This window comes from Schistocerca serialis, chromosome 3, assembly GCF_023864345.2.
Source record: "Schistocerca serialis cubense isolate TAMUIC-IGC-003099 chromosome 3, iqSchSeri2.2, whole genome shotgun sequence".
Classification (NCBI taxonomy): Eukaryota; Metazoa; Arthropoda; class Insecta; order Orthoptera; family Acrididae; genus Schistocerca; species Schistocerca serialis.
In genome coordinates this window covers 1,031,383,140-1,031,407,560 of record NC_064640.1, presented here as the reverse complement: position 1 = coordinate 1,031,407,560, position 24,421 = coordinate 1,031,383,140, and the positions used below count along the sequence as shown (strand labels likewise).

Here is a 24,421-nt window from a genome sequence, read left to right as displayed (position 1 = left end):
CCAGTTAAAAGAGAAAATTATGGCACTTGTTATGTCAGTTTATTTATAGTAACTGTACATTAAAAACACCAATTTACTATGAGGTAAGTTATACACAACACTTAACTCACAAATATTCTCAAAATGTATGTTTGGAAGCATCCAAAAATTCTCAGAAAGATAACTTTTTTCACATAAATGTAGAAAGAAATTACGTAACAACTATTTCTGAAGGAGGACACTGTTGGCCCTAAATTTCTACATAAGAAGGATTTCCAGCCAAGGGCGAATTTATATAGAAATACAAATGGTTCAGTTTCGAGTAGTGATGAAGTGCTTTGATGAAATGTTGAATGATGGTACAGCTGTAAAAACAAGAAAATTTGGAACAGAGGGACAATTACCAATGGCTGAAAAAGTTGTTTGTTTGTTTGTTTTGTTTTGTTTTAGGGCACAAAAACAACTAAGGTCACATGTACCCATGTCACAACCTCAAAACACTAATCCAAAGGAGCTAAAAGCAATTACAGCAGAGAAGAAGGATGCACCCCATACTTGCAGTCAAAGGCGCCATCAAAGGAGGAGGCATAAGATGGATGGGTGGCCGTGTCAGACAAATGGCATGCATATCTGCTGAGGAGATCATCATGCTGGTATGACAGTGATATTTCAGCAGCTTTTGCATAGAGACTCTTAACCAGGCTAGTGTAAAAGGCACCAGTGGCCAATCGAATTCCACGATGGTGGATTGTATTTAGACAGCGTAACATGGAAAGACGTGCAGATGCATAAACAAAACACAAATAGTCTAGTATCGAATGGACAAGGGATCAGTACAAGCAGAGGTGAATGTTCACATTCCCTCCCCAGAACGTACCACTTAGGACACATACAACATCAAGGGACTGGGTGCGGCGGGCGGCCAGGTAAGACACATGGGAGGACCAAGAAAGTTTTTTATTGAGCATGAGCCCCAGAAATTTCATGGTCTCAGTCTACAGAAAAGCAACACACCCAAGGTGTAGAGATGGTGGAAGAAACCCACTGCACCACCAGAAATTCATACAAATTTATTTATTTATTTATTTAACCTGGCAAGATTAGGGCCATCAGGCCCTCTCTTACATCTAACCAGGCATTCTACTTATTTTACATTCATATGTTTTAGTAGGCATGTTAAACTACATCTAGTACAAAAAGTGAAATAAACAATTTGAAAGGTACACCTGGAAAAATACATACATATAGAGTTTATATTCTTAGGTCACAAGTACTGTTATAATTAGACATTATTGAAGAGACAGATTTTAGATAGGAGTGCCGGCAGCAGGGAGTATGAGGGAGACTCATGGTGAGGGAGGAGAAGAATAGAGACATGATGAAACATAATTAAGGAAATATAAAGGAAAAGAAGATTGCGTGGCTAATAGAGAAAGATGAAGAGGAAGGCATCTCAGGAGCAAGATAGGAGACGCTAGCTTTGCTATTTGACAGATGAGGGGATTGTCCTTGTACATTAATTTTGTGGAGAACTTTGTGAGGATGATAGTAGGAAATACTTCAACTTCTTCTTAAAAGCAGCAGGAGATCGAATTTTGCGCAAGGTAAGGGGCAGTTTGTTTCTGAGGCGGACAGCGGCAACTGAGAAGGAGTTTGCAAAAGTTTTTGTTTTGTGAGTGGGCACAGTTAGGATACCAAATAAGAGTGACCTCGTGTTTCGATTATGATGACATGACAGGTTTTTAATCTCTGAAGCAAGGTACTGGGGTGCTTGCGCGATGAGGAGTCGGTGGAGTAGACATAGAGTGTGGTAGTCACGCAATTTGTCCGGCCGCAGCCACCCTAGCTCGGAGTATGAAGCAGTGGAAAAGCGAAAGTCATTGCCGATGCACCATGAGATGATCGAGACATTGCTGACGACGCAAGTCAAGGAAGCAAGTCCGTGGAGAATTACAATAGGTCGCAAAATTGTTGACAAAAAGGGAGCTGGAGATGCCTGGCAGGAGACAGGCCATAATGGGGTTAATGGCTATAGCAAAGAGGATGACGCTCAGGACACAGCCCTCTTGCACCTCTTTTTCCTGGATAAAGGAATCCGACATGGCAGAACCCACACATACCTCAAAAACCTCAGTCTTTTAAAAACCCTTGAAGGAAATGGGGCAGACAGCCTCAGAATCCCCATGTGTAGAGAGTACAGAGGATACCAGACGGCCTCAGAAGCCCCATGTGTAGAGAGTGCAGAGGATAGCAGTCTTCCAGCAGGTTTCGTAGGCTTTCTCCAAATTGAAAAACACAGCCACAGTCTGGTTTTCCCATACAAAACCGTTCATGACATGGGTTGACAAAGTGATGAGATGGTTAACTGCAGATCAGCACACTCCAAATCCAGATTAAGCAGTATTTAGTAAACTGCGAGACCAGCTGGGCATGAATTATACATTCCATCACCTTGCAAATACAGCTGGAGAGAGAAATGGGGCAGTAGCTAGAAGGAAGGTGTTTGTCCTTACCAGGCTTAGGTATGGGTATGACAGTGGCTTCACGCCAGTGTCTCAGAAACATGCCATCGGGCCAGATGTGATTGCACATATGAAGGAGAAAGTGCTTGTCTGCATGTCAAAGGTACTGCAACATCTGAATGTTAACACTGTCTGGCCCTGGGGAGGATTATCAGGATGAAGTCAGAGCATCGTCTGGCCCTGGGAGGATGATCAGGATGAAGTCAGAGCATGATCTAGCTACCTCGCAGTAAAGGCAGCATTGTAGAATCCATGATTCTGAGAAGAGAAGAGTATCACCTGAGCCACTCACTGCTGATGGAGGAAGGCAATGCGATACTGGGTGGAGCTCGAAATCTCCTCAAAATACCGGCCCAAGGTGTTGGAGGTAGCAATGGGGTCCATAATGGCGTCACTTACTATGGTCACGCCAAAAATTGGGCAATAGACCTTGGTCCTAGAGAGCCACTGAAGGTTGCCCCTCACAACAAAAGTGGAACTGTTAAAAGAACTAGCAAACGAAATCCAGCCAGCTTTTCTGCTGTCCCGAAGAATGTGACGACACTGTGCACGCAATTCTTTATAATGAACAGAGTTCTCCATTGTAGGATGACAGTTAAAAAAGCAGAGAGCACATCTCTGCACACAAATTGCGTCGTGGCATGCCTCAGTCCACCAAGGGACTGGAACACAGTACGGTAAAGATGAGGTGCAAGATATGGAACATTCTGCGGGAGTAGGGATAAGATTTGTAAGGTACTCTACCTGGTCATTAAAACTGGGGAAATGTTGTTCATTAAACATTACCAGTCGGCCTTAGAAAGCTGCCAATTGGTTTTACACATAGGTAGGGTAGGAGTCAGCAATCAGATAGCACACGTGAAATGGTCGCTCGAGTATGTATCACAGAGAATGGCCCACTCGAGACAATGGGCAAGCTGGGCAGGGCAGAAGGAGAGGTCCAAATGGGAATAGGTGTGCATGGAGTCTGAAAGGAATGTGGGTGGGACAGACGAGGTTGAGTTGATTGAGAAGGCCAGCCAAGAGTACACCTCTTGGTGTGCATTAAAGTCACCGAGCAGCAAAAAGGGGTGACAGAGTAGACCAATAAGCTGGAGGAAGTCTGCCCTGGCGACACCAAATGATGGAGGAATGTAAACGTTGCAAAGAGAAAAGGTGAAATGAGGAAGGAAAGTTCAGACTGCAACAGCTTGCAGGCAGGTGTTCAGTGAAATAGTCTGACTATGAACATCATCCTGGATGAGCAACATGACTCCCCGGTGAGATGGAATGCTGTCCTTGGGGGGCAAGGTCACAGCAGGCTGGAAAGAAATACGAGAGGTCAAAAAGGCCGCAATTTTGTTTCCTGGAGGCATAAAACAAGGGGACCTGTAATTTCGAGAACAGCCATAATTTCTCTCTGCAGTTGAAAGCTGGCAACAGTGCTGCGAGCTGTCAGAGATCTACCTACTCTATCTTGACTATAGAAATTTACAGGTAACTACTTTTTTTTGGGTGAAACTGAGGGTTACTAATTTTCAATGGATGCTTTGTTTGACAATTGAACAGTCCATTGGAGGAGATTCATGATGGGAAAAGCAGAGGGGGGGGGGGGGGAGTGGAAGGCTGTCACCTCAGCGGCTGCCGAGTGCCTGCCTTAGAAGACTCACTGCTACAGGGTGCAGGGGCTCCCGTTCCATGAGATCTACAAAGGTATCGACAATCTCTCTGGGTCAGCCTGCAGATTCCAAGGCAGAAAAACGGTTTGCGGCGCACACCGGCAAAAAGGAGGCAGCGAGATGAGGGTGTCACACGTGGAAGAGGATCTCTGAGTTGGCAAAGGAGAAGACTGTTTGTCTTTGTGTGAGAGTCTTTGCAGGTTGGCACATGAAGACTCAGATGTCTGTTGGCTGGAAGGATGTAAAAAATCTTCACAGGAGTATCCCTTCTGCCCTGCTGGTTGTGTAGTAGGTGATTTTGCTGCTGGAGGTGAAGGTGGCTTGTTTTACAGCTGGAGGAGGAGGAGTGGGGATGCTACCATGACACTGGGAGATTTGACAACTGCAGTGCCGAAAGTGAGATTGCAAGCCTGTGTGGCCATGTCCTTCGTGGAGCGAGGCATAGCAAGTACGGTGCTGTAAGTTTCAGATGGTAAAACACAGAGTTTTTGACTAGCCAACAACCTGCGAGCAACAGGATAAGGCACATTTCCCTTCACACGGATCTCCTGAACAGCCCACTCATTGAGATACACAGGACATTCTTGGGATGAGGCTCCCTGGTCGCCATTGCAATTGACACAGGAGAAGGAGGTGGAGAATCACCCTTGTGAGCATCCCTGCCACAAGTAACACATTTGGCTGTGTTTCGACAGGACATTCTAGTGCGGTTGTAACGTTGACCCTGGTAGCAGTGCATCAGGTTTGGAATGTACGGTCAGACCATGATGACTTCATAGCCTGCTTTGATCTTTGATGGAAGCACTACACTATCAAACGTGAGGAAAAGAGTGTGTGTAAGCACTAAGGTTGCATCAACCTTTTTCATTACCTAGTGGACTGCAGTGACATCCTGATCAGAGAGATAAGTTTGGATTTCTCCCTTGGTCAGACCATTGAGAAGCCTAATGTAAATAACACCATGTGAATAATTCAGTGTCCCAGGGGCCTCGACATGAACAGGATAACCATGCAGGAGCGAAGCTGCAAGCAGTTGTCGGGCTTGAAAATCACAATTCACCTCCACAAGCAAAGTGCCATTACGTAAACAAGAGCAGGATTTTACATGTTCTGCAACTGCATCAGTACCTTGCTGAATAATAAGTGGATTAACCTAGCTTCTAGCCAAAATCTAGATTTGCACAATAAAATTTAAAAAGGACAACTGCTCGCTGCAATCTATAATTTACAAGTAAATATCCCAGACATGTTCCCCAAGGAAGGTGAAGATGAATAGCAGCAGGACAGATATGCAGCAGGGAAAGGGAAAAGGTGCTGCAAACACTGGGGCCCCATGGTAGCCAAGCACGAAAGAGTGGTGAGCCCCCTGGGGTGTTGCTGAGGAAGTGGAGGCAGTCATCAAGAAGATGAAGAGTAATAAGGCCCCAGGAATTGCTCTAATATAAGCAGAACTCATTAAAATGCAGGAAAGAAATTTGTCAAACATTTTCACACGCTGGTAGTTCAGATGGAGGGTAGTTCAAAGTACTCCTGATGACTGGAACATAGGAATCATACACCCAATACAAAAGAAAGTTGATACTATGGCATGCTCTAACTATAGGGATGCCTATTACCTACAGCATATAAAATATTCTCCAAATCCTTTTTAATAGGCTTACACCCTACGTTGAAAATGCTCTTGGTGACTATCAATGTGTATTTCGGCAGTGAAAAATCTACTGTTGATCAGATCTTCAAAATACAGCAAATACTAGAAAAACACGAAGAATTTGAGTCTGACACACATCACCTCTTTATAGACTTCAGGGCAGCCTATGACAGTATTGACAGAAGGGAGCGGCATATAGCCTTAGTGAAGGACACTGTGGAAAACACCCTGTTGTGTCGGTAGCTGGGCCGACACCGTGAAGTTGAGATGGCTGAAAAGGCAAGCTAGACTAACGCAGACGGGCGTGAAGTACTGGAACAGGATACGTAATTAATGTTAGGAAGAAAAGTATGGAGCAGGTTTAATACTTAACTTTACTCAATCATGGTGGTACATCGATCTTGACGATACACAGGAGACTTTAAGTACAATCACTGTATGGCTAATGGCGCCTTGCTAGTTCGTAGCCATTAACTTAGCTGATGGCTATTCTGTCTCTCGGCTAATGAGAGAGAAAGGCTTCGTACATCTGGTCGGTAGCTAGGTTCTCGTACAACTGGGGCGAGTGCTCTCTCGTATCACGAGACCTGCCTTGGTGGTGGCGCTAGGTCTGCGATTACACAGTGGCGACACGCGGGTCCGACATGTACTAAATGGACCGCGGCCGATTTAAGCTACCACCTAGCAAGTGTGGTGTCTGGCGGTGACACCACACACCCGATGTGTAACTAAAATATTAAATAAGTTTTCAAGAGCTATGATCATGAAAAATGAAGGAAGACAGGGAGATATATTTCCTGTCTTCTGTTTAATCCAGTCTTGGAAAAGGTTATAAGAAATGTGGGCATCAATACAAGATAAATAAGTTCGCATGCTGGCTTATGCAGAGAATATTGATATAACTGCAGGAACGCAAAGAGCAATGAAGGAAACCTTTACAATTTTTGAAAGAGCTGGAAGAATGATGAATCTACACACAAATTAAGAGAAAGATAAGAATATGCCAGTAACTAAAAAGATTATCCAAATGAGCCTGAGCTGTAACTTATCTCTGGACTGGTTGTGTGTTGGCTCTTTCTTGTGCCCACACTTTGCCACAGTGCGACTGGCCGCAATAGCCTATTTAGGAATGCACGGAACGATTCAAAGGTCATCGGCATAGTAGTGAGATGTGGTGGAAGTTACCCTGATTATCAAGAGAGGGCAGTAACCCTGTCAGTTGTTGTCAATGCAGTACTGGTCATGCTGTGCTCAGTGGCGGGCCTTGCAAACTTGGAGTTTGTTTTGGCTGAATATGGAAGCAACACTCGTAAGTGGATGGCATGGCGTGAGACTTCACACTAATAGTAGAACTGGAGCCTAGCTACATCTGGAGGACAGTGTAGCTGTGCAGAGGCCAATAAAGCCTGAACACCGGTAAAGTCTGTTACGTTGTCTGAAGTATGTTGTATTGAGTAGCAGAAAGTGTAGTCTTAATTGTGAGTCAGTCAAATTACAGGTAACCACAGCCCTTGAAGTACTTGATTACGTACTGCTTATGTCTGCTCAATTGTGTGTGCGCAAGCACCTCAAATTATGCAATGCCATTTTAGTTGTAATTTTAAAGGTGTACTTATCTTAACCCTATAATGAGGTGTGCTTTTATTGCTTTGCGCACTGCTAGAGTATTTCAATAACCCTCCTACTTAAATCATTTGATGGTTAAAGTTGCAATGAAAGTGTCTTATGTGCTTTAAAGTGATGCAATTTGCTTTAAGAACTTTGGGCTGCACATTAATATCTGATTTAATATCTTGCATGCAAAAGTTTGGCTGGCTTCTCAGGAGGCGTAAAACAGGGAATGTTCTAATAGTTTGTCTGGTGTTTTATAGAATTAACTTTTTCTTTTCTAAGCCAGCTGGGCTGTGTCTGATGTATTGCTGCACGACCAGTACAACGACCCTTTCAAAGCCACCAGGTTTGTTAGTCCTCTGTCAAATAATATTGCTAAAGTATTTGCACTGAACATACATGTTATGGTTATTGCTTTGCAAGAGTTTTCAGAATTTTTGATTTTATGTATTATTTGTACAAATAGGAAGATGTAATATCTTTGTGTCTCAGTGCTATTGCAAGTGTTAGTTTTTTCAATGCCTGGTAAATAAAATTTGTTGTTGGGAATCCTCTATGGACCTGGTCCTTGCACTTCCTGCAGCCTTGAGACCTGTTAGGAACATACCATTGGTGGTAGATTGTGGTTGCGATTTTCACGAGGATGAGTATTGAGACAACAGTGGTAACAGCATAGCAATTAGCATATTAATTTTTTGTGATCTTTGGAATACTGTGCTGCTGCTGTTTTTATTGTGTGTTGCTGCATGGATACTCCAATAGTTAGGAAAGTCATCAACTGGGCAAACCTCAGAAAACCCTGCCTACAGTATGAGCTCCGCATATGCACACAAAGTGAAGAGGGCAACATGGGTGACCTTTGCCAGTGCTTACAAGCTGCTTTAACAGTTCTGGTAAAAATTACCACCGAACCCATCAAGGAGGTGAGTGAAGCTGTTGAATTTTGTAAGAGGTTGTTGGGTGATCTTCAGGATGATGTATCAGCTTTCACATTGTCCCCTCATCTTGAAATCAAGAATGTCAGATTCAAGCTCTGTTAGATCATCTAGCAAACAGAATTGGCAATATATGTAGTGTTAATAAAGACCCTTCAGTACTGCCTGAAGTACAAAAACTGCAGGATGGAGTTGTGGCCCTTCAATAGTAAATGCTGTCTCTTAATTGGTGGTATGAGGAGCAAGCTGTTGATGTTGTTAACAATGAGGAGAGGTATGAAAGCAAACCTAGCAAACCCGTTTAGTAAATTACCCAATCCACTCATGGCGATTCTTAAAGAGGTGTCACATTTGTCAGTAGATAGCACCAAACAGTTACTAGAATTGTTGTGGCTTTTGGTCAGTTTGAATGAACAGGCTAATCTGTTGCAGATTGATCATGGAATAGTTTTACAATTGATTTATCCATTGGCTATTGGTTGGTTGGTAGAATCATGGCAGAAGCTCTAGAAAATGGAGATACACTGTGGAATTTCCGCAAGGTGTTGCAAAGTAAATATGTTTGGATGCTCATGAAGATAGGGATTTGGTGAGCAAACACGTGTATCGAGTACAATGTGAGCACGAACCTTTCGCTTACAATGTTAACGAGGTGTGCCTTGGTATTTTAGCATTTTAGCAGAAGATAGGTCAAGGCTATCGTTTAGCCAGATATCGTGCTGCTTTTCTGATTTAGATAAGCTTTTGGTTGATACTAAGAACATGCGCTATGGCGACTGCAAGTGGGGAGCACCAAGAGCACATATCTCATTGAGATGGGGACAGTGCTAGTTAGTCAAATACTGTTATTATGAGTGTGTGTGACAGATGTGGAAAACCTGGACATTTTGTCAGGCAGTGCCCAACACCTAAAGAAAGGCAAACGAACAGTTGATGCCAGAAGCAGTGGCAGTGGTCAACGTTACACAGAGGCTGCCGCATGGTTGTTGTAGAGCTTGTTCTGTGACAGATGGACGGCTTCTCTTCATTTGCACAATGCTAGGTACCGATCCCATGTGCGCGGTGTTAGATTCTGGGAGCGAAGTCACCCTGCTAGATTACACCTGGTATAAATGTTATAAGCAGCTAGCCCACTTGCCGGAATTGAAGGAAATTAATTAAGCATACTATGCTGCTGATGGGGTTGGCAAGGCTTGGTTCAAGCTTAGCATACAGGGTTTTTCTTTGTCAACTGTGTGTATAGTGGTTAAAGATTTAGCCCTAAGGTATATTCTGGGCTGTGACTTCTTGTAGTTGACAAATACTTATTGGATTCTGCTGGTGGTCACGTTTTACATTTAGGCCAGATGAAACCATTCGGTTCTGTGTTCATGATGTTGGGGTGAAAGTCGGTAGGATGAGTACACCACAGACAAGTGTCCATGTTAGTCACTTGTCGGCAGATCAAGCTAACCAGATAAACGATGTGACAGGTGACTTTCCTGAAGTATTAACCAACAAGTTGGGGGTAACTAATAAAATCAAAGTGCGTATCCAGCTCACTGATCAGCAGCCGATGCGACAGTTCCCCTACTGATTGTCTTCACCTAAAATGCAAGAATTGCATAAAGTAATTGATGACTTACTTGTTGACGGTGTGATTCGTTCTTTTGTCTCGCCTTATGAAGTGCCCATTTTACTGGTACCTAAGCCTCATGGTCACAGATTTAGGCCTGTAGGAGACTACCAGGCATTAAATCAAAAGGTTGTGCTTGAGTCAGTCCCACTTGCAGAATTACACAACTGATTCACATGGTTTGCTGGTGCTCGGGCTTTTACCATGCTGAAGTTGAATCAGGTTATTATTGAATTCCCTTGGTCAAGAATTCAAAGCCAGTGACTGTGCCCTGTACTGACTCTAATCTTTTTGAATTTAATAGAATACCTTTTGGTCTAGCTACAGGCGAAGATGTTTTGTCACATCTGTTGGATTCGGTCCTGGGCCATTTTAAGTTCAAGTTTGTCTATAATTACCTTGATGATGTAGTCATATACAGTACCAGGTTTGATGAGTACCTTGATCATCTCTGTCAGGTGTTTGGGCATCTGAGGGAATCCGGTTTGACTGTAAAAGGGTCCAAAGTACGTGAGCCACGGATAACGTTTTTAGGGCATACTGTATCTCATAAAGGTATAGCCATAGACCGCAGTCAGATCCAGTCCATTCATTCATTTATTCATTCATTTATTTCCAGTTCTGAGAGACAAGAAAGCCTTTGCTCGTTTTATTGGAACGGTGAATTTTTTTTCGCAAATTTACTCCAAATTTTGCCCAGATAGCTGCTCGTATCAACCAGTTATGTAGGAAAGGGTGAAATTTATGTGAGCTGAATCACAGCAAGCCTCTTTTGATGCTTTGAAGCTTGCTGTAAGTACGGCTCCAGTGTTGGGAATTCCTTATTTTAATGCCCCAGTTGTTCTTCAAACCGATGCTTCCAATGTTGGGGTGGCCGAGGTCCTGTTGCAAGAATACGATGGGGAGAGGAGGCCCTTGCGTATGCCTCATGGGCAATGTCACCAGCTGAGATTAAGTACTTGGTGTACGAATTAGAAGCACTCACTGTCAACTTCGTCTTAGAAAAATACAAGTTTTACCTGGAGCATTGTCGGTTTTGTCTCAAAACAGACAATCACACCTTGAGCTGGGTGTTGGCTCGACCTTGCAGGACAGGAAGTATAGCACAGTGGCCAGTATGGATTTCTGCATTTCAGTGTGATGTTTGTCATATCAGAGGGGGACAGAATTACACAGCTGATGCGCTGAGACGAATATTTCAGGTTGATGATGTGGGTGAAGAGTCGAAGGCCGACACACAGCTGGTGTGTCACATGTGTGTTTTGACAGACATTCCATCCTTGCTTGCCAACTTGAAAATGTAGCAACAGGAAGATCGTGAATTGCAACCCGTATTTGATAAATTGAATGCATATGAAGTAGTTCCAGGATACTCCCTGGAGAAGGGCTCCTTGTGTTTCTGCCCTAATAAGAGTCAGGGGCAAAGTTATGCATCCCACCGGGCTTGAATATTTTCATCAATCCTTATGTGGAAGTCACCTGGGCTACCATAAGACACGACTTAAGATCAAACGTAATATAACTTGGCGAGGGCTGGACCAGGACATTCAAAAGTTGGTCGCAGAGTGTGATCAGTGTAAAGCACATTCAGCCTGCAGATTCTTTACCATTACCATTTGAAAGCAGTGTAAAGCAGCTAAGCCCGATATGGGTCCTAGGAAACGGTTTCCAACTGACTCATGAATCTTGACCAATGGAACAACTTTTTCTTGATTAGCAAGGTCCACTGCCCCGAATCAAGATGGGATTTCAAAGGTACAACATACCTGAAATGAACAAAATAGAAGTTTTTGTTTGGTATAGTGCAAAACTAAGTCCAATTACCCCGTGCAGATACAGGCTGGCCCAGGAGGAATGATCATTACTCACAGATATGACAGAAACGATCATTTGAGGCAAATAAAAAATGGCTCTGAGCACTATGGGACTTAACTTCTGAGGTCATCAGTCCCCTAGAACTTAGAACTACTTAAACCTAAGGACATCACACACATCTATGCCCGAGGCAGGATTCGAACCTGCGACCGTAGCGGTCGCGCAGTTCCAGGCTGAAGTGCCTAGAACCGCTCGGCCACTCTGGCCGGCGCCATGGCCACAGAAAATATCTGAAATCTAAGTTGCTGATCAGGAAAACTAAACTAATGATGTATACAGTTTTAGCTAGGCTGCTGCTAACACATGGTACCGAAACATGGGCATTTACAAAATTTGATGAAATGCAACTGGGTGTATCTGAAAGAAACATCTTACGAGAAATTCAGGGGCCAGTGGAAGAAAATGGTGTCTGGAGGAGGAGATTCAACTACGAATTATATAGTCTGTATACTGAACCAGACATTGTCAGCTGCATTAAGACTGAAAGGCTGGACTGGGCAGGACTGTACTGAGAGCAAACCACAGGTTGATTAAGAAGATATTCAGCACAATGCCTGAAGGAACCAGGAAAGTAGGAAGACAAAAGCTAAGGTGGGAGGAAGGTGTCAGAGAGGACACAAAGAAAATTGGAGATCAAACTTGGATGAGATCGGCACTAAACAGAGACAAATGGACGATGGGACTGCAACATGGGGCTTTTCGGTTCCCCATATGCGCCAGTTCTGTTTATTGATGAAGCCGTCCAGGTAAAAATAAGCTTCGTCAGTAAACCAAATGCTGCCCACATGCATATCGCCGTCATCAATCCTGTGTACTATATCGTTAGCGAATGTCTCTCATGCAGCAATGGTAGCGGCGCTGAGCGGTTGCCGCATTTGAATTTTGTATGGATAGAGGTGTAAACTCTGGCGCATGAGACGATACGTGGACGTTGGCGTTATTTGGACCGCAGCTGCAACACGGCGAACGGAAACCCGAGGCCGCTGTTGGATCACCTGCCGCACTAGCTGCGCGTTGCCCTCTGTGGTTGCCGTACGCGGTCGCCCTACCTTTCCAGCACGTTCATCCGTCACGTTCCCAGTCCGTTGAAATTTTTCAAACAGATCCTTTATTGTATCGCTTTTCGGTCCTTTGGTTACATTAAACCTCCGCTGAAAACTTCGTCTTGTTGCAACAACACTGTGTTCTAGGCGGTGGAATTCCAACACCAGAAAAATCCTCTGTTCTAAGGAATAAACCATGTTGTCTACAGCACACTTGCACGTTGTGAACAGCACACGCTTACAGCAGAAAGACGACCTACAGAATGGCGCACCCACAGACTGCGTTGTCTTCTATATCTTTCACATCACTTGCAGCGCCATCTGTTGTTGAAAATTGTAACTACTGTAATTTCGAAAGTTTGTCCGCCTGAAAATGTACTGTTGTCCCAAGCATATTGCAACAAACGGTGTATTTCTATCGCTGCTCGTTTAGTTTTTATTGCCGTTTCAAATATACCGGTCATTTTTGAAACACCCTGTAGGTTCTAATTAACAATATGGTATGGCACTGGCAAACATTTGAAAATGTACAATATATCATGATACACACGAATACTGACACAGTCAATGAAAGATTATCTGAAAACAACACAAACAAATAAAACATTTATACCTAGAATATTGTATCAGACCTATCTGGCATACATGGTCCCAAACAAAGAAAAATTATGAAGCTGGCTTAAATTTGTAAGTAAACATGTAAATTGCACACATTGCAAACCTAAACATTTTAGCAGTTATACTATATGGTTTTTGTCAATATGCACATCAAAGAACTTACAATTACCTACCCTGTTCATTATTTTTTGTTGGTATACTGGGTTAATAGGTGGTGAAATATTTTTGACATTATATTATTGAACAAACTGCATTTTTTCACAGTTTAAAGGTAGCCTATTTGTGCAAAACTATTCATCAACTTCCACAAAACATAATTTATTATTTTCTCTGCTTTTTTGCTTGGCTTCATAACAATGCTTGTATTATCTGCAAACAGGACTAACTCTGATTAATGATACCAAATGAACTGCTATTCTTATTTCAATTTGCCTGTATACAAAGACATGGTGTCCTTGAATGTTACAATGCTTTGGCTATAATTCAGCAGGTTATGTAAGTTTGTAATGAGCAAACATTCTTCATGGTTTTTAGCAACTACAATCCGAGGAAATGATGAGAGGTAGAAGATACTGTAAGGCGTTTTTAAGTCTCATCACAAAATTTTCAATGTTGCTTTAATACAGTACAGTGCTTTCTGTGTGTATAAAAGTAATATCTATTCTAATGAACCCTTTTCTCAATTCATAATTAAAAATACATTCTGACGAATTATAAGTTCTGTTACTACTATCTTCTACTGCCTTAGATGACCAATCTTCAGGCAGACTTACCACACAAGCAAATTTGTTTGGATGTATGTAAACACTGTCTAGCATTCTATGTGAGTGTTTTGATGGGTATTAGTTTGTTCCCCAAGAGGAGCTAATGATATACATGTTGACCCAAGCAGAACCTTAGCCCTGGGTATATCAAACTGATAACCTAGCATCACTGGCTAAATTTTGTGTGGTGTCCACAAATAGACAAAAATCAGGAGGCATGGTTAGCTCATCAAATACTAAAGACATTGTGAGCATTACTCTGACACAAGTTAGGAAAATGCCATTAATGACTCATTTACAGAAACCTATAGCCATCATTTACACCTCATTATGCACCGCAGAGATTTGTCATATACTTATTATATAAAATACAAAACAAACTACACAACTCGAAAACTAGAGAGACTGAAAAGCTTGTGGAAAGATTAAAATCTGCAACAAAACTAAATTCTATGGAACAAGAGCCTATAATCTTTTAAACAATCACAGGCTTTTGCTTTACTCAGTTTTAAGAGGTACATTACAATGTTTTCACACATGTTTATATAACTTCATTAAGTGTTGATCAAGTACCAGTTGCTTCTTGATTGTTACTATTACTTCTAAGCATGAAATGCAACTTGTCTTGTCTTTTGTACTGTCATGGTCTGGCTTTTATTTAAACAACAACAGTACACAGAATTGGATACAGTGTGGAATTGCTTACACAACCTGTGTGTGTGTGTGTGTGTGTGTGTGTGTGTGTGAGAGAGAGAGAGAGAGAGAGAGAGAGAGAGAGAGAGAGATATCAGAATCTAGTGAAGTTGAGTAGCAGTCACCATAAATAAACATTAGAAACTGACTGTGAGTGTTTGACATGGTACTGAAATAATCACTAGTGGGACTTTCAGAACATATATGAGTAAATCAATAATCCAATACCTGAGACATAGAAAAAGTTACATAAATAAACAAACAAGTGAATACCATAGCATGCACTGTTGCAAGATGCCACATGGTGGGCATGCGCCCAGGATGAGATGTGGCAGGTGGAACTCTAAATCATGGTGGTGCTGCCCTACAGCTGCCACCACAATTTTTGTATAAAAATGTGAAGACCAAAACAATCTAGACATAGAAAGCATTTGCCCTTCTCTCACAAAATCATCAGCACTTGGTCACAAAAGGATGAAATTGAGTTTTGTGTATGTGTAGGTGTGTGTGTGTGTGTGTGTGTGTGTGTGTGTGTGTGTGTGTGTGTGTGTGTGTGAGTGGGGGGGGGGGGGGAAGGGGGGGCTGGGAAATGTGAGGAGAGGTAACATTCACTGTCTTGCAGAGATTCATCAGCATTTTGTAGAATCTAGTACTGATGAGAACTCTGAGAGCTTTGTCAAACACTTCCTTTCTTAACATGATTCCACAAAATGTTAACACTAAAACAATATTTCCCCACACATTATTTCTAAATGAAACATATGTAATAACATATTGCTGAATTGTTCTCAAATTAATGCAACACGACTTATTGTCACATCAGTGACATTGCTAAGTTATATACCTCATACTTGAAGGATTTGACAGCTTTCTTCAGTCACTGTAAAACAGCTCTTTACAGGGATGTCACTCTTCTTTCTGAAGGGTCACATCAATGTTAGAGAGTCTTATGAGAAAGGGGATTAAGTGAAGGAGGAAAGAAAATAAGGATAAAGTTTAATATCCCATTAATACTGAAGTCAGTGCAGAGTACAGTCTCCTTAAAAGGGAAAAAATATAGTATTGCTGAATCAAAAGCTTCGAAAGCTGTCCCTTTTTTTCTGTGATATGATTTTGGAGGTTTTAAACAGAAATATGAGCTTGGAGGTTTTAAACCGAAATAAGATCACTGACTGTATTTTCAATTTATTCTCCACTCACTTAGAAAATGAGAAGCTTTTTACATCTATCACTTCATGGACAGCTGTTCACCAAGGAAGTTTCAAATGGTAATGGTAAAGAATCTGCAGGCTGAATGTGCATGCTGTAATCAATGTTTAAAAGTCTTGGAAGCTGATTTCAATGTGAAGAGAAGGAAGATGAATTAAAAAACACAAAATTCTGTGTGGAGATGATACAGTACTGAAGAATTGAAATTTGTCAGTCAGTCAGTCATTGACATGGTTCATAGTCAGACACTTCCGTATTCCATAGATCATATTCTTGATAGACATTGTGGTATAGAACATTTCCATTGAAAATAAAAGAACTGTCACTAGATCAAAGATCAGTTGTGATATGGTATACTGAGTGTAAATATTTGCTGCTTTCATCCACATAACCACCAAACACAATTCACAACTGAAGGTATTTTTTTGAAAAAAAAAAAAAAAAAAAGAAAAAAAAAAAACCCTCTTTCAGATGGAAGATGAAGTATGTACTATAACAGTGTCACCATATTAGAAGAGCAACACAACCAGCAGGTACTAGCATGCAGACATTCATTTACAGCCAGAAGGCTGAAGCTTAGGAAGAGCTTTATATTGCAGTCATCTGTTTACATTCACTGAATACAGCTAGCCCCAGGATGGAATTGTTAACACTGAGGGGTCACAACTTGACCAAGATAAAAGGGGTAGTTTATTGATATCAAGATCAATGGTATAGTCAGTAATGGAGAGGCAATGAATGGGTGCAAGAGTGGAAAGCAGAAATTGTGAATTCATGAGGCATGTAGGCTGTGAGAACACTTGGGCCAGAGAACAAGATCTGCCATTATATATAAAATAGAGGGAAACATTCCACGTGGGAAAAATAGGTTGCAAAAGCTCGAATTTTGTGTGTTTGTGTTTCTTTGTGTGTCTATCAACATACCAATGCTTTCGTTTGGTAAGTTACATCAGAGATTATATATATACAACTCTACCCACTTCAAATTATGTTGTGGAGAAAGATGTTAAACTGCTTACAGTTGACTTTGCACAGTCATTAACATAGTGTTTTCTATCTGTTACCTTAGGTACAACATTAGCTAGTAATCTTTGCAGATGATTAATCATTGTCTGAAAGCAGAAGAAACATCACACTGCCTATCAGACAATGCTACCACCTTAGGGAATTTTCTCAAAAGAGGTCAATCATAAGTTATTTGTACAACACACAAGTTGCAATACAGACGTGCAATTAATGCATTAGCATTTTTATTTTCATCCCTGAAAGTGCATATTATATATAACCAAATCTCTGTGACCTCCTTAGTCAACAGGAAATCTTGAGCAAAATTAAAAAAGGATGGAAGATTAGACTTTAACATTCCATCGACAATGAACTCATTACAGACTGTGCCCAAGTTCAGATTAGGAAAGGATTGTGAAAGAAAATGTGGGTGACTTTTCACTGGAAACATCCTAGTATTTGCCCTACATGATTTAGAGATATTGCGGAAAATCTAAATCTGGGTGACAAGATGAGGATTTGAATCACTGTACTCCAGAATTCTTGTCCAGTGCAATAATCACAGTGCAAACATTACATTCCAGGTGGTAGAACACTCAAATACCATCAATGACAGGCTAGGTGGTAGTTCGAGATACTCTGATGAACACTTGCCAGTCAATATGCAGCAAGGGAAGTCAGACTGTATTCTGAGCACAGACACTTCGATTGTCAAAATTTTAGTAGTAAACTGTCAAAGTATTCGTAACGAAGTTCCCAAGTTTACTGCTCTCCAGGAAAGTTCTCGAGACCAAGAGCTGGCTGAAATTCAAAGGGGAAACCTCTGAGATACTTAGTGAGTCATGGAACGCATATCGAAAAGCCAGATTAGAGGTCATAGGAGGGGGATCATTCACTGCAGTTGACAAAAATACTGTCTTTATTGAGGTCGAATTTGAGTGCGACAGTGAAGTTATCTGGTCACATAGAACAGGCCTAGGTCAAACCCAGCTAATTGTTGGACATTTTTACCAGCCACCTGACTATGCTGTTATGGTTCTAGAGTCATTCAAAGAAATATACAGTCAATATTGCAGAAATACCCAGATTACGCATTACTAGTTGGAGGTGACCTTAACCTACCAAGTATAGACTGGGATGTCGATGTGTTCATTGCAGGGGGGTACACACAGACTGTCATGCAAAGTACCTTTGAACACATTTTCTGAAAACTGTCTGGAGCAGCTAGTTTGGTAGCCCACACACAACGCAAATCTACATCTACATCTACATGGATACTCTGCAAATCACACTTAAGTGACTGGCAGAGGGTTCATCAAATCACCTTCAAATAATTGTCTATTATTCCAATCTCTAACAGCGTGCGGAAAAAACGAACACGTATATATTTCCGTGAGATCTCTGATTTCCCTCACTTTAGAATTGTTTCTCCCTGTGTAGGTTAGCATCAACAAAATATTTTCATACTTGAAAGAGAAAATTTGTGATTAAAATTTCTTGAGAGGATTCTGCTGCAATGAAAAACGCCTTTGTTTAAATGACGTCCACTCCAAATCCTGTATCATGTCAGTGACACACTCTCCCCTATTTCTCGATAATACAAAATGTATTGCCATTCTTTGAACTTTCTCAATGTACTTTATTAATGCTATTTGGTAAGGATCCCACACTGCACAGCAGAGTAAGCAGTCTCTATAGTAGACCTGTTGCATCTTCTAAGTGTTCTGCCAATAAAATGCAGTCTTTGGTTCGCCTTCTCCACAACATTTTCTATGCATTTAAGTCATTCATAAATGTAGTTCCTAGGTATTTAGTTGAATTTACTGGCTTTAGATTTGACTGATTTATCATGTAACCACGCTTTAAAGTATTTCTTTTAGCATTCATGTGGATGACCCCACACTTTTCATTACTTAGGGTGAGTTGTCAATTTCCACAAAATACAGATTTCTTTTCTAAATTGCTTTGCAATGCGTTTTGATCTCCTGATGAATTTTCTAGATGATAAATGACAGCATCATCTACAAACAACCTAAGACGGCTGCTCAGATTGTCTCCTAAATTGTTTATGCAGATAAGGAACAGCAAAGGGCCTATAACACTACCTTGGGGAATGCCAGAAATCACTTCCATTTTACTCCATGACTTTCCGTCAATTACTACAAATCCAGTCCCATAACTCAGACAATATTCCATAAGCCCGCAATTAGACTACAAGCCACTTCTGAGTTACAGTGTCAAAAGCCTTCTGGAAATCTAGAAATACAGAATCAATTTGACATACCTTCTCAATAGCACTCAACACTTTATGTGAGTTAAGCGCTAGTTGTGTTTCACAAGAATGTTTTCTAAATCCATGTTGACTGTGTGTCAATAGACTGTTCTCTTCGAGGTAATTCATAGAGCTCAAACACAATATATGTTATAAACTCCTGTTGCATATTGACGTTAATGATATGAGCCTGTAATTTTGTGGATTGGTATGGATCTTTTGTCAAGTGAGCTGTTGTAGACGATTGTTAAGTATGGAGCTATTCCATCAGTGATATAAGTTGCTGCGCTACTATGAAGAGGTACTCATGTTGGCAGCTGTTCTTGATTCGAATTCTGGAATATTTACTTCATCTTATTTGGTGAAGGAATTTCGGAAGGTTGTGTTTAGTAACTCTGCTTTAGCAGCACTGTCATCAATAGTATTTCCATTCCTATCGCACAGAGACGGCATTGACTGTATGCTTCTAGCATACTTTACATATGATCAGAATCTCTTTGGACTTTCTGCCAGGTTTCAAGACAAAGTTTCGTTGTGGAAAGTATTATAAGAATCTTGCATTGATATCCGTGATAAATTCTGAGTTCCTCTGAAAGATCACCAATCTTGGAGATTTTGCATTTGTTTAAATTTGGCATGTTTTTTTGTTGTTTCTGCAACAGTTTTCTGACCCATTTTGTGTACCAAGGGGTCAGCTGCATCATTTGCTAATTTATTTGGTATAAATCTCTCAATTCCTGTCTATTCTATTTCTTTCAATCGAAGCCACATCTGGTCTACACTTACTGGTAAAGCACATTGTTAATTTGGAAGGAGTAGAGATTCTCTCTCAGGAAGGCATCAAGTGAATTTTTATCTACTTTTTCAAATAGGTATATTTTTATTTCTTTATTTTTAGAGGAATATCTTAGATGTTATAGTTACAAATAGGCCAGACCTTATCAACAATGTCAGAAAGGAAACATGGATTAGCAATCATGATGTCATTATAGAAACTATGGTTATAGAAGTTAATAAATCAGCCAAGAAGGTTAGGAAAGTGTTTCTACTAGATAAAGCAGATAAGCAGTTGTTAGCATCTCACTTAGATAGTGAACTGACATCACTTCGTTCAAGTAAGAGGAACATACAGGAATTATGGGCAAAGTTTAAGCAGACTGTAAATCATTGTCTGGAGAACCGTGTGTCTAGTAAGTGGATTAAGGATGGAAAAGACCCACCATGGTTTAATAACGAGATTCGGAAAATGCTGAGGAAGCAGAGGCTATTGCACTCTTGATTCAATGACAACAAGCAAATGTTAGTAGAGATACATGTGTCAGTGAAAAGATCTATGTGCGAAGCATATAACTACTACCACCGTCATACCTTTTCCAAAGATCTGGCAGAGGACAGGAGAAAATTCTGGTCCTATGTAAAATTCCTAAGTGGGTTTAAGGCTTCTACTCAGTCATTTGTTGACCAGTCTGGCGTGGCAGTAGACGATAGATAAACAAAAGCTGACGTTTTAAATTTCATTTCAAGAAATCGTTCACACAGGACAATTGTACAAATATACTATCACTTGACCATCAAACAGACTCCCGTATGGAATACATAGTAATAGCATCCCTGGCATAAAGAAACAATTCAACTAGTTGAAAGCAAGCAAGTCACCAGGTCCTGATGGAATCCCAATTCAGTTTTTCAAAGAGTACTCTATGGCACTCACCCCTTACCTTGCTTGCATTTATCACAAGCAACAACAAAAGTACCAAGCAACTGGAAAAAGGCGCAGTAGACTCCAGTACATAAGAAGGGCAAAAGAACGGACCTGTAATATTACAGACTAGTATCCCCAATATCAGTCAGATGCAGAATCATTGAACATATTCTCACTTCACATATAATAAATTTTCTTGACACTGAGAAGCTTACGTCCATGAATCAGCATGGTTTTAGAAAGCATAGCTCATGTGAAACTCAGTTTGCCCTTTTCTTACATGATATACTGTGAACTATGGATGAAGGGAAACAGGAAGATTCCATATTTCTAGATTTCCAGAAAGTGTTCGACACGGTGCCCCGTTGCACGCTGTTAAAGAAGATACAGGCATATGGAATAGGTTCACAGATATGTGAGTGGCTCCAAGACTTCACAAGTAAGAGAATTCAGTATGTTGTCCTTGATGGCGAGTGTTCATCAGAGACAAGGGTATCGTTGAGAGTGCCCCAGGGAAGTGTGATAGGATCACTATTATTCTCTATATACATAAATGATTTGGCGGACAGGGTGGGCAGCAATCTGCGGTTGTTTGTTGATGATGCTGTGGTGAACAGTAAGGTGTCGAAGCTGAGTGACTGTAAGAGTATACGAGATGACTTAGACAAAATTTCTAGTTGGTGTGGTGAATGACAGCTAGCTCTAAATGTAGAAATGTATAAGTTAATGCAGATGAGTAGGAAAAGCAAACCCATAATGTTTGGATACAGCTTAAATTATGGTCATAGATCTACTGCCCATCATCCATATTGTTTTGTTCAGCAGTCTCCTGACCTACAACAGTCAATTTCTTGTTTGTGCACCTCATTTCTCATCAGTGTCTCAAATGAGTCTCTATTGCAAACATAACTTCATTACATTATACTCATTAGAAAAAGAGGATAGGTTGCTATGCAATGAAGTATTTTCCATCTCATATCCCAGGCTGTTTAGTGTCCACTAATGGTTGAGAAAGTGAATGTTAGATAATGTGTACCCTGTTTCATTCACTGAAAAGTCATCTGAACAATATACAAAGCACTGGAACAGAAGAGTGACTTTCCTTGTAATATATGAAATTTACCTTCAAAAGGTCAGATTCACTGCTGTTAGTACTCCACTATTGATACTAATGATTACTTGAGTTGTTTGCATCAAGAAAAGGTCCACCAAAGGAGACAGCAATAGTTGCCTATGATCTTCAACACAATCTCTTTGATTGTAAACACTGTCATCAGTTAACACAGAAATAATCTCTGAACCACACTACCTAGACCTATGCTTCCATGAGGAAGTTAGTCACAATCTGAATTCAAAAGCATTCAGATTCACAACTAATTCTTAAGATGGCGTGTCACCAGCAGTGAAGCAAAGACAACCCTGAAAGAGTCCCATCAAAAGTAGATATCAAGGGTCATTGAAAGGCACCATGAAGCTAGCTGCTTATTCCTGGGACCGATTATACTCCTCTTATTTCATGTAAGTCAAATCCTTTAGGGGAGAACACAGTAATAAAGGCTGTAATAGATGGAGAAGCTGAAGGAAAGAGACCACTGGGACAGCCGAGAATGAGATGGAAGGATAATACTATGGGAGTCATGCAAATACTGGGTCTGGGAGATGAAGGAAGATGCAAATGACAGGAAAGTGTCAGCTGTGGTTTGTGTGGCCAGTGTAACAACAACAAAATGCATTTCGAAAGCAGAGGGCTATGCAGAAAAATTACCTGACTTGTACTTTTTAGAGTTCAAGAACAAAAAGTCTTGTTTATATTTGATTCACTCTCATACTGCTACCACATCTACAAAATCACTAATGTAATAAAATATCATGTGCTTGCTCTAAATAAATGATTTTTCCCCCATTTTTATTTGAAATTGTGTTCAGTAAACTAAGTTGCTGCTGTTGTTATAGCTTCTCAACTAAAAGACAAATACAAAACATAAAATTGTTAGAATGCATCTCTCTAGAAAAGTTTCACAATATTTGAAAGATTTTATAGAAAATCATTTAGCAAGAGCAGTTTACTATCTTATATGTGATTATTACTCTCTTACATGTGATAAGAGAGGAACTCCTCATGGCACTGAAGAACATAAAATGTGTACAGCTTGTGTAGTTGACAGTTTCAGCCATATCTAAAACTTTTTACATTGCCACAAGCCATGCCAAATGTGTAGTAGAGATTCTTTTAAAGGTGAGCGTATTTCATCAATATGGAGGGACAATGTCTTACTACTCCTGCGGCAATCCCTCCTGACAGTATGTATTGAAATAAACAAACTTCATTTCAACAGAAATGCACGGTGTCATTAACATTTCTATACAAAAATAGAAATAATGATGACTGAAGGCATTAATTTCACTTTCATCTTTAATCAAATACAAGGTCAAGTACCTTGGACAGCTGAAAAAGCCGAAAGATACGTAATTCCTAATCTTTCTTCTATAACCAAAAGCAACTATTACTCACCATATTACACCCAAACAGAACCAGATCTGAATCTTCTGTTATCACAACCTGAGCGATATTTTTTAAGTTCAGATATGCTAATTGTGCATCTGCTTCATAAGGAGCAACAATACAGTCCACATTCTTGGCCCTACATTCACGCATAAGGTCAACTGCCATATTGTGTGTTATATCAATACTACGACGCAAATAATTCCTTGCTTCTTCTGTTCTACCCGCTCTAAGTAGTTCTGCTGCCCGAGCACGGCTCTGTTGTCGTGATCTGCAAACAGTCACAATGAAACTGTGTTTAATGAAAATACATACTGGAAAGAAAATTAAAAATAATTTAGAAAGCCTTCCCCTGGTTAACTAGTCTTACTAGGATAAATAGTTCTCTGTAATATTACTCCATCAAATTCTTACCAAAATTCAAGCTTTCATCAATTTTCTCGATTATTTTTGCCAGGAAAGCTGCTGATAGTTACAGAGACAATGTAACAGCTATTTTTCCACAGTTCCTAAAGCATACACGAATTATGCCTTTACTGAAGAAAGATAACGCAGAAAGTATTGAATACTACAGACCAGTTTCACTACTGCCTTCTTTCTGAATCTATTATGAAGGACAGACTAATGAGTTACATGTAAAATACAATCTGTTTAACAAACACACAGTTTGGTTTTCGAAATGGGAGGAGTACAATATTGACAGTTACTGAGTTCACAAAAGTGGTACTTGAACCTCTTGACAGGGATGACTCTGTTTCAGGCATAT

General features: G+C 40.6%; 1 protein-coding gene across 2 annotated transcripts in view; it reads right to left on the bottom strand.

Moving 5' to 3' along the window:
* Positions 1 to 24,421, bottom strand: part of LOC126471493 (exonuclease 1) — a 152,923-nt gene that overhangs the window by 86,734 nt on the left and 41,768 nt on the right. For both annotated transcript variants that reach the window (XM_050099705.1, XM_050099707.1), the window contains one exon: positions 23,665 to 23,926. In XM_050099705.1, coding sequence (XP_049955662.1) covers positions 23,665 to 23,926 — 262 coding nt within the window. The remainder of the gene's footprint in view (positions 1 to 23,664; positions 23,927 to 24,421) is intronic.